The 14,272-nt window shown below is 33.2% G+C and overlaps 2 protein-coding genes across 2 annotated transcripts; one reads left to right on the top strand and one right to left on the bottom strand.

Moving 5' to 3' along the window:
- Window positions 1-4,730: 4,730 nt before the first annotated feature.
- On the bottom strand, window positions 4,731-6,821 carry LOC136782969 (protein FAM200A-like). The gene is made up of 2 exons (XM_066742775.1): window positions 6,745-6,821; window positions 4,731-6,702 (listed from the first exon to the last, which is right to left on the bottom strand). The coding sequence occupies exons 1-2, from the start codon at window positions 6,819-6,821 to the stop codon at window positions 4,731-4,733; spliced, it is 2,049 nt and encodes a 682-aa protein (XP_066598872.1).
- Window positions 6,822-10,824: 4,003 nt separating this feature from the next.
- On the top strand, window positions 10,825-13,475 carry LOC136782900 (zinc finger protein 862-like). Its single transcript, XM_066742702.1, has 4 exons — window positions 10,825-11,821; window positions 11,894-12,163; window positions 12,579-12,610; window positions 12,681-13,475. Exons 1-4 carry the CDS (start codon window positions 10,825-10,827, stop codon window positions 13,473-13,475), a joined length of 2,094 nt encoding a protein of 697 aa, XP_066598799.1.
- The last annotated feature ends 797 nt before the right edge of the window (window positions 13,476-14,272 follow it).

Genomic DNA, 14,272 nt, shown 5'->3' with positions numbered 1-14,272 from the left:
AACTAGAAAACCCATGGCAGAATCTCATGGTGACTTCATAAAACAGTGCGTTGATGAGAAAAAGGTTAAAGTCCTGTGGATACCCACCAAAGAGAATCTAGCTGATATCATGACAAAACCCTTAGCTGAGAAAGAGTTTACTTGTCTAAGAGATCTAATCAGTAATATGAGACTGAAAGTTATGAATTAAAATCATTCAGAGGTTCACGCAAATTTCTACATGAAACTAATAGTTATATGATTTTATGTTTACAGAATACTAATGAGCGGACTTTATGCAAGGAAAAGAAGATCGAATCAATCAACCAAAAAAACAAAATAGATATCTTATTTAACTAAATTCTAGATTTACTTCTGTACTTAATAGTTAAATGCTTTTCGTTGCTAATGTAATTTTTGTTCCTTAGTTTTAAAATAGTTTATAGTTTATGCATATAACATTTGTTCGAGTAAATTTGCAATCGACAAAGGGAGGGAGTGTAAGAATAGCTTTGTCGATCGCACGTAACGACGATGTGGCGCTGCGAGCGACGGGACTGTTCCCCCCCTAGCGCGAGCGACGTCGAGCGCGAAAAATAATCTGTCCGCGACAGGTGACGAGAACGGACCGCGTTTGCGATATATACCGTATCATCTTTAAGAGTGTTGTAAGGGTTTTATAGAAAATAAAGACTTCCAGAGTATTCAGAGTGAATCTTGTGCGTGTGTGTGAAGATTATTGAACCACCCCTCTGACATTTATAACAAATACGGAGTGTGTGCAAAAAGAAAGCCAATATACTCCTACAGGTAGTTTTTATGAGACTTACACAGACGTCTATTACTAATTCTCTTGTAATTTTCAATGCTGCTAACGATGGAAAGAAAAAAGTTGGAATAAAAGAGTTCACTATTTTGATTGCCAAATACTACTTACAAAAAAGTAGTCGCAAAAGTAAAGCACATGGACGATCTAATAGTGACAAATTGAGGATTTGTTCGAATGGAAACTGTCCAATAAGAACAAGAATTTTCTGCAAAACATGTAATTTAAATATTTGCAATAAATGTTGGCTAAAAAAGCACACCTAAAAGTATGAACAAGTGAGAGGTAAGGGGACTCACGGGAAAAAAGCACCCCAAAGGAGACAGAATTTTACCACGTCCACGCCGTAGTCTCTGGGTAACGCTAAGAGTAAAAAAATCTTCCTAAAATTTGCACAGAAATCGTTTTTTACCAATAGGTTTTTAGAACATAGCGGCCGAATCGAATTTTTATTTTTTCAACTATATCAATTTTTTTCTCGAAATCTATGGACTTTAGAAAAAAATTCATAAGAACAAAAATGTCTTAGAAGCACTCGAAAAACATCCTCAAATTTTTTCAGAATTTTTGGAGACATTTTGGAAAATTCCATTTCACAAGTTTCCCGGAAAATCAAAAATTTTCTCAAAAAATTTTGAAAAAATTTGAGAATGTTCCTCGAGCGATTCTAAGGCATTTTTGTTTTTATGATTTTTTTTCTGAAGACCATAGATTTCGAGAAAAAAGTTGATGAAGATTGAAAAAAAAAAAATTCGTTTTTTCCGCCATTTTGTAAAGAAGCGATGGTTCAAGGTCAACAAAAAAATTCCCTGTTAAACTTCAACTCCCATGATCACCTTTGATCACGGTCGCAAGGTGATATCTTCACCGTAACACTTCGAAAAAAAATCCTAAAAATTTTTTTTTTCGAAAATTTAGGTGTTTTTTATGTTTTAATCGAGAATATTTCTTTTCCTGTGAGTTTTATCATGATTCTGGCAACGAATTCTGAAAGAGCATGCAATTTTACATCAGAATATATGGTTCAAAAATTTTTTCAACGCCAATTACATAGGAAAAAATTACTTTGAAAACGTGCAAGAAATTTTGAAATTTTGGACGTTAATGGGTTAAGTAATATAATAAAATATGTTTCGTATAATCGAATAATATATGACAGTGGAGCATACGAATAGAGATTTCTATTTAAAGTACTGCATGGATACCCTTAAGCTATCGTATTTTCATGCAGAATGTATGCTTCAAATTAAAAACATAATAAATTTAGTGCAATAATGGTGTGTAAATATATGTATTTATTATTGTAGCTAATTCTTGATTGTTTATGGCGAGTTAATGAAAGAATTGTAGTCAGTCTTTAAAAGGCCGATTTGCTTTCGGTCCAACAAATGAGCTCTGTAGCGCAGACGGTAAGGTTGCCGTTTGTCACGCGGTGGGCTCGGGTTCAATTCTTGGCAGAGGTCAATATTTTTTCATTTTTTTTCTTTACAACGAATTTTTTTTTTAATAACCATTAACTTATTAGACTCAATAATAAATATAAAAATACATTTGTTACCAGATTAATACAGAAACATTGAGTTTATTTTACCTCAACTCATTATTTGTTATTAGAAGAATGCATTTTTGTATTTATTATCAAATCTAATAATTTAATGGCTAAATATAAACATTTTATAACAATTAAGAAGTTATTTAGGAAAAGGATTTCCACTTGCTTCGAATAGTTGGGTAAACGCAGCATTTTATATAGACTGAGAGGTCCGAGAATCAACGCCGCGCTCCTTTTCGCTCCCGAAGTGAGCCAAATGTCAATGTCTCTCTCGACACTCGTTTAAAATCCATTTCACTCATCTATTTCGCTAGACAAGGATAGGGAGTATTAGTCTCGCTCTCTTTCTCTCTCTCTCTCTCTCATATTTCTCCCAAGTCCCAATGCGTTGCGTATGTCAGCGGATTAAAATTTTGTCAATATAAACATAAGGTTTTAATATAACATTGTACTACATTTATTATTATGACAGTATGCAAGACATATGTTCCTCTGGAAAGGAGAAGGAGTGTTTGTCGAGAAATCAATATTGTAATTTACTTGCAGTAAAAAGCAAGTGAATATCTTTCACAAATTTTTATGAAAATTAATGTATGCTTTGCAATAAACTAATTATCGTTTTAGCAATAGGTATTATAGTATTTCTCAAGAATTATGTATAATTTAAGATTTCATGAGACCTCGAGCAAAATAAATAGCTTGCCGTCATTTACAACACAATTATATTATTTCAATTTGTAATTATTTTCTCTTTTTAATACTAAACAGCTATACATTGTTGGAATGATCGATTATTACAACAAAATTTCAAGCACTCTGAAACATGTAAAACACTTTGTAATTCTAAATTACCATTTACATGCTTCATTTAAATAAATATGTTTTTCAGCATTATCCATGTTTCATGTATCAATAATCCTTGTGTCCTCCTGTCAATATATCCTTCATTTGCGTTCACCTATTTGAAAATAATTTAATCTTATATTACTTACACTGGCATTATATGATTTATTTGTTTTACCTATTGATTTTAAGGGTAAATGAATTTAAGATAAAGATAAAGATAGATTATTATTAATTTCTACGGAAATTACATGGTACACATCTACTCAAATCTAGTGCAATCTTATTGCATTTGAATATACTATATTAAACTATTTTGAACGACTACAAAATGATTACTTATCACAAAATTCTGAAATAGGTGTAAGGATTTAGAAATGAAATGTACAATTAAAGTTAAGTATTTTATTTGTCCTTTACTTGTAATTTTATAAAAGTATTTATTCCTTCTATAGTTACAAGATAATGCATACCACGTAACTTACAGAAATTATGGTAGTGCTTGAGAAGTACACTGATCTAATCGTAATATAAGCACGAATAATACGATCTATTTCAATAGGTTCCAACTGTTTACTAAATTGAATAAATATAAATTTACATTGTACAATAATATAATTGGACGAGAATTAAAATATTCTAGTGGAAACGTTAAAAAATTTTTGTCAAATTAAGCAGTACAGTAATAATTAATATCTGGTCGATTAATTTGAGTTACAAGGATATCGCTAAATTGTAAATGCTATTTTTCTTATTGGATTAAATAGCATAAAAAATTTGTGATATCGTTATGTATGTCGTTAGATATGAAAATGAGACACACTTTAGACCTTTATAAGTCTAATGTTGGACTATAAATAAATTTAAAATAATGAATTCATCGTCTAATATCGGCATTTACATATGTGCTGTACAAAATCAATGTAGTACACAAGACACGTATGATACGCACGAAAACAGAAATGTTAACAGTGCGTAAAATTTCTTATGTACAAATGATTTAGTATTTTTTTTTTTTTTAAGGGAAAAATGCATCTTAGCACACTTAGCTAAAAGAAAAAGAATATATATATATATATTCTTCCCCTTCTTTCTAAGTAGTGTGGGACTCACTATCTCTTTGTTGGACTCAATACATTGACAGCAATTTGTATACAGATAACTATTGCTAGTTTCTGTTTCATAATATTGCCATTAAGGAATGGAGCTGAACATGGAATTATCAGATAGCGCCTACCCACTAAAAAACCCTCAATTACAAAGTGTCGCAAGAGGCAGACATTGTTTGTAATTATTTTTAAATGTGTCGTAAGAGGCTGACATTGGTATAATTTCTGTTAAGGTGTCGCAGTAGGCAGACATTGGTTTAATTTTTGTTAAGGTGTCGCAGTAGGCAGACATTGGTATACTTTTTGATAAGGTGTCGCAGTAGGCAGACATTGATTTAATTTTTGTTAAGGTGTCGCAGTAGGCAGACATTGGTATACTTTTTGATAAGGTGTCGCAGTAGGCAGACAATAGCTCAGTCGTTCATATTAAACCCTGATCATCATTATCATCTTCATCATCGCTTTTATACCCATGAAGAGTAAGAGTCCTTTCATTTGCTACACAAGTTTTAGCATACAAATAATTTGTTACAGTTAGCAATAAATGTCTTTTGGTTATTGGCATAGTAACGCTATTAAAGTTTGTACACTTCAAGTAGCTTTTAATCACGCATATAGAATTTAACGTTGCAGAGCTAATACTTTTTCTTTTTTTCGTTTTCACATCAGGTATTAGTGAAAAACAGCGCTCGGCTTCTGCATTGGAATGCGGTAATGATCGGACATTGTTAAGAAGCAATCGCAGTTGAGGATACTTTTTAATTCCTTCAGACGTTAATTGAGAACATATTGCTATCCACATTTTATCAAAAGAAAGTTTAGACCATGCAATTCTTTCATCCAGCGATTCTTTATAAAAAAGAGAAAACCATTCATTTTTTAAATCCGTTTCATTTGAAATATCAAAAATATTACCGATTTTTATTAATACTGCAGCCGATGAATCTCGGTCGGAATCGAAAAGAGCACTTTTATAATCGAAAATTGTTAAATTTTTGAAAAATTCATTATTGAATGGAAAGCTGTTACGGATATCCTCAGCAGATTTTATTAAAAATTGCAAGCAGTTTTTCTTTATGTCATCAACTTGTATTTTGGTTAATGACTCTTCGAGTAATTTATCTTGGAGATATTCTTCGCAATCAGTACCAACATTTATATCATCTATATCCATAATATTGTTTTGATTGGAGAAATTGATATTAATGCAGCCTTTTTCCATCATTACATATTTTAATAACGCAGGCTTAATAAATGTGCTTAATATGGAAAATAAAATTTCTATAGATTTTGGCTGCAATAAATGAATTTTTGTTTCCCGAGACTGAAATTCCGCATTAAAAGTATTGAATTTTTCTAATACAAAATGCAAAAAATGCAAATACGCTTTAGTTTCAACGTTTTGCATATATTCATACAATTGAGTAGCCTGTCTATTATTTTCAGAGGACTGCTCTAATAAAAATGCACGTAGAATATCCCAATTTTCTAATACTCGGTCTATACATTTATGGCGAGAAAGCCATCTAGTTTCTGCGTATCTCAAAATACTTGATATTTTCGGAGCGAAACAATTTTGAAACTCACGAAATATAGCAGTTCTTTTAGGGCTTCCATGTATGAAAGTCGCGATATTTTTTATAAACTCTTCGTGTACCGAAGAAATCGCTCTACACGCGGCAGAAGCCACAAGTGCCGATAAATGGCATATGCACGGGACTGTAATTACTTTTGAATTTTTTTCTAAAATTTTTGTCCGAAAAGACGAATTTCTTCCTACCATAACGGACGCATTATCACAGCCTATAGCTAGTACTTGCACTAAGGGAATTTGTTTTTTCATTAATTCATTATTGAACGCGGAAAATATCTTGTCGGCAGAGCAATCTCTTGCATCAAGGTTTATTAATTGCAAGAGCCGCGCTTGTATTTCTAACGTCGATGGTTCTATATAACGAACCATTATAGAGAACCATTTATCGTTGGTGATATCCGACGTTTCATCAACGAATACCGAAAATTTCGTGTTTTGCAGCGCTCCCTTCAGTCTATTAGTCTCTTCACGACAAACGACGTTATTGACTATTTTCGATAATTTAGCGCGTCCTAATTTTACAGCTTGTAGGACTAGCGGCTCCTCGCCTATACTTTGAAAAAGATCTATCATTGCGGCACTGGCAGAATATGGAATATTGTGTTCGACAAAGAATGTAGCTATTCTAATTTCCGCGATTTTCACGCGATCACGAAACTCGAAATCAGGTTTCTTTCTAGCTTCAGAATAGCTACTAGTAGAAGCTTGCGGAAGACCACGATCGCCAACTGTTACGAATTTATCCGTATTTCTTTGGTGTAAAACCGACGACTCGTTCTTTTGTATTTCCGAATACCCGCTGCACAAAGATTTTTCGCAAAATAAGCAATAACATTTATACTTGTCTTCCGTAATTTCTTTCAACCACTTCCTCCAAGCAGTGAAGCCAGATCGTGGACAGAATATTCTCCCCACCATGCCGTCCTCTGCGCGCGCAGCTCTCACACATAGAAAGCTCCTGCTATGTTCGTGAGATGCTTCCCCAGTCGTAGCACGCACACTCTTCCACCGGTACATACGTGTATCGGTCTTCTCCGATAATCTTCGGTAGATCTCGGGAGCGAGAAGGAACGATGTCGATTCTCGGACCTCTCTCTTACTCTATAATACGTTTACCCCAAACGCGACTCGCAATGCAAAACCAAATCCTTTTCCTAATGCTTCGGTAAAAGTTAAATTACCGAAGGTCCCAGCCCGAAATTAAAACTTTCCTAAATTAGTTTTCAATTATTATAAAATGCTTATATGCAGCCATTAACTTATTAGATTTAATAATAAATACATAAAATGCGTTCTTACTATATAAAATGGGTTGAGGTATAAGAAACTCAATGTTTATGTATTAATCTGTTAACAAATGCATTTTTATATTTATTATTGAGTCCAATAAGTTAATGGTTATTAAAAAAAAACTCCCCGTAATGCAAAAAAATGAAAAAAAAAGAAAATCTCTGCCAGGAATCGAACCCGAGCCCACCGCGTGACAATCTGCCATCCTACCGCCTGCGCCACAAGACTCACTTAGCGTTGCAAGGGCAAAACAGCCTTTTCTCGGCTAACTCTAATTCTTTTATTAATTCGTCATAAACGATAAAGAATTAGCTGAAATAATAAGTACATTTATTTACACAGTATTATTACATATGACCTATTTTTTTTTTTTAATTTGAAGCATACATTTTACACGAAGATACGATAGTTTTTAAGGATATCCACAGATGCAGTACTTTAAATAAAAAACTCTTTTCATATGTTCCACTGTCATTATTTATTCCGTTACACGTAACATATAATATTGCTTGATTTATTCGTGATCGGGGATGTTTACATTTTCCGGTGACAAATTATTTACTATATAATTTTATGATCAAGGTTAACTCTTTCTATTATACCTTTACATGTTAAATTGGTGAGAAACTATACCAATTTCGATATGAAAATATTGCTATTTAGCCCAGGTCTTATAGGTAGCTCTGTTACAGTGACATCTCAGTACTTATGGAGCAGTTAACTCGTTCGTTTGAAGCGTAAGTATACTTTTACTTTTCATAATATATAATGTAAAATTTGAAAAGTACAAAATGTCTTGTGTAATATTGTAGCATAATTTACACAACGCAGTTATTACTAAATTAACAGTTTTTATTCATGTTTTATTTTATAAATTTATTTTTCAGAATGTCGAGCGACGATTTATTGTTAGATAGTAAGTAAACTTTTTTCACCGTCCAGCACGTTCTATATTTTCAATATTCTTTTAATTAATTGAATTAATTTGTTTTTCTTAGATAAAATGGAAGAGGAATTAGCCGCCATGGCTGAGGTGGCTCCCACTACCGACCAACGCATCGCTGCGCTAGAAAAGTTGGTGCAAAAGCTGGTGGGGCAGCAGCAGCAACAACAGCCGCAGCAGCAGCAACAACAGCTACAGCAGCAACAACAACAGCCGCAGCAGCAGCAAATAATGCCGGCGCGTCACCGTAAGTATTAATATTCAATATATTTATTTATTATTTCTCCTCCAGTCATTTATACTATCTTTCTTTCTCATTTGCCATTTGTGTGTCGCTTTGGTAATGTGTTCATTTATGTAGTAAAGAATTCACACACATTTCAGTCAATTTACTATCATAAATGTTTCTTTTATTTAATTCTTAATAAATTAGATTATTCATTTTCCATTATTTTACAGACAACAAAAATGGTGGTGGAAAGGCGCGCCGGCATTGGGCGCAATTGCGTGGTGGATGGAGAGGAAGAGGACAAGGAGGAAGAGGACAAGGAGGAAGAGGAGGAAGACAGGGAGAAAGAGGAAGAGGTGGAAGAGGGTGGGGTGGAAGGGGAGGAGAAAGGGGATGGGGAGGTAGAGGAGGAAGAGGGTGGGGTGGAAGGGGAGGAGAAAGAGGATGGGGAGGTAGAGGAGGTTTAGCCCATATAATAAAAAATTATTATATTAATTAAAAAAATAAAAAAAAATAATTAAATTTAAATCTGTAAAATTCATTTTTATTTCCTCATTATTTATTATAAACACTAAAGATACCATTTGCAAGTGATATGCCCTTTTTAAAATAAAACACATGCAAGAAATACTTATCTTGGTACGTTTAGTGTTAATAATATTACCGATTAGAGCTTAAAGCAAATATCGACATTACATAATTTTATAGTTAGTAATACTGTTGCTTCAATTATATACTTAGTTAATATTAATATTTGTCTCAATTTTTTCCGATCCTTTTACATACAAAGTTGAAAAACAATATATATTAGGTTAAAAGTTTTGTTTCATTAGAAATATGGAATTTTATGTTAGGCTAGTGGAAAAAATGGAGCTGAGTTCATAGGTAGCGCGAACAAAATAGACAGGACATACACAAACACGAATTATAATAATAATGAGACCAAGGTCACTGAAAAAGAAACGTGATACTAAACGGAGAGAGATATGAGGTATCACAAACTTTAAAAGACCACTGCAAAAAAACTAAAAAAGATACAAGGATGATCGAAGGGGGTTTTTGAATAGTTTTACACCCCCTACAGAATATGACTATAAATTGTATCCTACTCGATTCAGAAGATCGGAAATTAACATTGGAAAGGCTAAAAAAAAATTTTTACAACATGGACCATGGGGGATACTTTAGATGGTGCAAAAACCTATTTACCCTTACCCGCCTTCCCCCCCCCTTTTCCGAAGGATTTCGGAGTTATAGTACAATAAAGTACAGGCGTATAGACCTTGGAACAAGGAGTAATTAATGTCAAATAACCTTTTTCCTCAAAGTCACCGTTTGGCCAGCAGAGGACAGAGAGCGAGAACCAATCGGGAAACTGCACTTAAGGGACATGTAATTTACAAAAATAAAAGAAATAAGACAAAAATATGGAAGCCTCAATGGCACCTTTCATTAACAAGCTAAATCAAATTCAGGGTTACTGAATTTTGAAACTGAATTCATCCCGCGCGTTGACTCTACGCGCCGCGCGTCCGCTCCACACGTTTCACGCGCCGCGCGTATATTCCACGCGCCGTGTACCCGCACCTTTAGAATTCTCTTCAAGATTTTTTATTCAATTTTATATAAGATTTGCATATTGCAAGAATTTTTTCAAATAGCCATTAGTAACATATTCATTAATAATAATTGAATAAATAAATTATATTTGTATTGCATGAAATGGGGTGCGAGAGTTAACAAAACACATTCTTATTTCATGTGAAAACTCTATTCCTATTTATTATTTAACGATATATATAAGAAAATAAACTAATTGAGCATTTTTTAATTATCATATAAAACTTCATAAGTTATTCAATTACATGTAACATATATTATTGCTTAGTTTGTTCCTGATCGATTTGCTTTCAAACTATGTTGAAAAAAGAAAAGAAAATGAATATCATTTCACGAGAGAATCCTTTAACATTGTCTATTTATCTAAGAACTATCGGAAGGTTGTGTAGCGTAGGTGATTAAGTGCTTGCTCTATACGCTGAACGTCGCAGGTTCGAGTTCTCCTCAAGATTTTTCTTTTTTTTTGATTTTATATAATTTTCTAGATAAATTTCACCTGTATTTGAATCTAAGATGTAAACAATAATACGACTTTTCAGCAAAGATCTATGTGTCTCGTTCAGTCGGTTTCAATCGGTTAAATTGAACGACTTAAAATTACATACGCGAATAAAGTTTTGGAAATTAAAGCAATTTATTAAGCGTACTTTTCTATTGTGTTTGAAAAATTTAATTGTAAAATAATTTTTCACGTTAATATCCACAGTGTTTTTGTTGGATTCGGTATACTTTGCGTGAAAAGTGAGTTTGTTCTAAGGATATTCCTGGTTGATTTCATAGAGGATTGTATAGTCATAATTGTGAGTACAATATTTATAATATAAATACACTTGAGAAAAATGGCTGTGGAATTAAAAGAAGCAAAGAGCACAGCTAAAAAATTCCAAATTGAATGGTACGATGAATATCCATCTTGGGAGAACTGGGTTCTGAGAGTAACTGGTAGAGATGATTTATTTGTTTGTCTTGCGTGTGAAAAGATAAATGTTTGTGGTCTTTCACAAATTAAAAGGCACGCTGTGCAGAAAAGGCATATAGAAAATATGATAAAAAAGAATATGCCATTAGATGAAATAGCATATCCCACTACTTCCGACAATGATACGTTTCGTTTTAATGATAGAGTAAAAGCAGCTGAACTTAAAGTGGCAGCGTTTTTCGCACAACATCATATTCCATTTAAAAATAGTAAAGAGTTACTTTTATTATTTCAAGAGATTGGTAAAGAGTCGGACGTTCTTCAATCTATGACTTTGGGAAAGACAAAAGTAAGAAATATTATTACTAAAGTCTTATGTCCGTATGAAACTGAACGAGTAAGTGAAGATTTGAAGCGTCATAGATTTTCTGTTTTTGTAGATGAAACTACAGACAGTACAAACGAGAAAAAAATGACACTTATAACAAGACATGTTGACAGTAAATCATTGTGTATACAGGATAATTTACTGCATTTAATTAATTTAGACGCAAAAGACTGTTCTGCGGACAAAATTTTTCATGCATTTAATAATGAAATGAATAGAAGAGAAATACCTGTATCCAATGTCATAGGGTTAAGCTGTGATAATGCATCAGTAATGATTGGAAAACATGATTCTTTTAAAACAAGACTTTTAAATATTAGTCCGAAATTGGTGACAATGCCATGTATTTGTCATTCTTCAGCATTAGCAGCTTCTAATGCATGTAAATCATTGCCAAACGAATGCACAATTTTCATTAAAAAAATTGTGTCTTTCATAAATGGAAGTACAAAAAGATATGCTATATTTAAAGAGTTTCAGCAATCTTTTGAAGATAATACTAAAAATTTAGTGAAATATGCAGAAACGCGTTGGCTTTAGCGTCAAAAATGTATTGAACGCATTTTAGAAAAATGGGATACTATATATAAGTTTTTAGTAGAACAGCAACTTGAGAAAATCAAAGAAACAGAGGAATTACTGATTATTATGGAAAATATTGAAATAAAAGCTTATTTATATTTCTTAGAACATGTGTTGAGAAGATTTAATACTTTCAACACTCTTTTTCAAAGTAAGGAAACAAAAATTCATTTACTTAAAAATGTTCAAGAAATTTTCTTTTATTTTTCTTGCAAACATATACAGGGTGTATCTCTAACGGCGGCATATAGGAGATTCGTGTTAGTTGACTATAGCGCTCAGGAAGATGGTAACTGAGAGCGCTGATTGGTCAATATCATGTAGTGCCAACTTGAAATGGTCCGTTACCAATAGATGAATACGAAAAATGAGACCCATCCGCCATTTTGGAGTGGAGAAGTGTTTACATGCTAGTTGTAGCAGAAAGAGGTGTGAAATGTAAAAATGTCAAATAGTGAGGTTACTAAAGTAAAAATGGAAAATAATGAATAGAAAGTAAGAATATTCGAACTGTCCATTCATTATTTTCCATTTTTACTTTAGTAACCTCACTATTTGACATTTTTCCATTTCACACCTCTTTCTGCTACAACTAGCATGTAAACACTTCTCCACTCCAAAATGGCGGATGGGTCTCATTTTTCGTATTCATCTATTGGTAACGGACCATTTCAAGTTGGCACTACATGATATTGACCAATCAGCGCTCTCAGTTACTATCGTCCTGAGCGCTATAGTCAACTAACACGAATCTCCTATATGCCGCCGTTAGAGATACACCCTGTATTAAACCAACATTATTGAAGCAAGATGTGTTTTTACCTTTTGTACGCAATGCAAGATTTTCAAGAAATGAAAACCTTCTTCCCATAGAGACCATTAATATAGGTTCTAATTGTGCTGGTTATTTAGAAACTATGTTGAAAGAAAAGAAAATGACTGAATCACAAGTGAAAACAATTCGCCAGAATTGTTTATCCTTCCTCATAAAAGCGAGTGAAGAAATTCGTGATCGTTTCCCAATATTTGACAACTTTTTAGAAAATTTGAATATTTTTGAAAAGGACAAGGCATTATTTGATCAGGATCGAGAAGCCAGTAGCTTCCAATTACTGCAACTATGCCGTCGACTGGGAACTTTCAGTGAAAATACAATTATAAAAGAATGGGAATCTCTGTATGCAAAAGAAAGCTGTGATGTAAAGAAATATTGGTCAAAATTAGAATTTGATGACATGTGGAAAGCAATATGCTCTGCCCAACATGAAAACAAGGAAATCAGATATCCACAATTGCGGAAATTGTTAAACTTAGTGAGATCTCTTCCTCACTCAAACGCTGAGGCAGAAAGATGTTTTTCTATGCTACCTGATATTAAAAGCAAGAAAAGAAATAGACTTGTGCATGACATAGTTAATGCTACGTGTGTCATCAAATATGCTTTGAGAAGAAGCAAAGAAACACCTATCTCCATGAATATCACAAAGAAGCATTTACAATTAATGAAAAATGATTTGTATCAGTCACATGATGCTAAACCAAGAAGTAGTTTAAATGTATATGCTTATAATGAGAGTGATGATGATATAGATTATGAATAAAATGAAAGTCTGCTTTGGCGACTACTTTGCAAAGCTTCAATAAGAAATTTCAGTCTGCTTTTGGCGACTACTTTGCAAAGCCAGAATAAGAGAATAAAGTCTGCTTTGTCGACTACTTTGCAAAGCTTCAATAAGAAATTTCAGTCTGCTTTTGGCGACTACTTTGCAAAGCCAGAATAAGAGAATAAAGTCTGCTTTGGCGACTACTTTGCAAAGCTTCAATAAGAAATTTCAGTCTGCTTTTGGCGACTACTTTGCAAAGCTCATTAAAATTAAAGTCTGTCTCTGACGACTACCTCGCAAAGCTTTGAGATTTTCAGTCTGTTCTTGGCGACTACTTTGCGAGGAAAAACTATGAATATTATTGAAATTAAATATTTTTAGATATAGAGGATTGTTTAGTGGGTAGAGTTTGGACCTTAAAGATCCAGGGAGTTTGAGCCAGCGTGTAATTCCCAACACAAAGGTAATTCCTGGGGGCCATGAGTCCCACACTATCAACGAGCAGACAAATTCCTATCATAATTAATTGAAAGGATGAGTCTACTGGTTGGTGTGCGTAAAAGCATTTTAACCTCTTAAAAAGAAAGAAAAAAAAATCCCAAAAGACCATATCCTTCTTCAATGTTTGTACCATGTTCCTCTTTCGTATCACAGCTTCAAATCGTAAACTTTATGAAGAATGTATTTCTATTCGTGTTTTAAATATATATTGAAAATAATTCAAAATTGTTTATTGCAAATGTTGCGTGCAAAAGCGTATAACGAAAATACGGCGTGCACAGCAACTTTACAAA

This window comes from Prorops nasuta, unplaced genomic scaffold (genome assembly GCF_024137725.1).
Source record: "Prorops nasuta isolate Cenicafe-Biocafe unplaced genomic scaffold, Cenicafe_Pnas_1.2 PNAS00001, whole genome shotgun sequence".
Taxonomy (NCBI): domain Eukaryota; kingdom Metazoa; phylum Arthropoda; class Insecta; order Hymenoptera; family Bethylidae; genus Prorops; species Prorops nasuta.
Note: the sequence above shows the minus strand (reverse complement) of the source record. Positions and strands in the feature narration are given on the sequence as shown.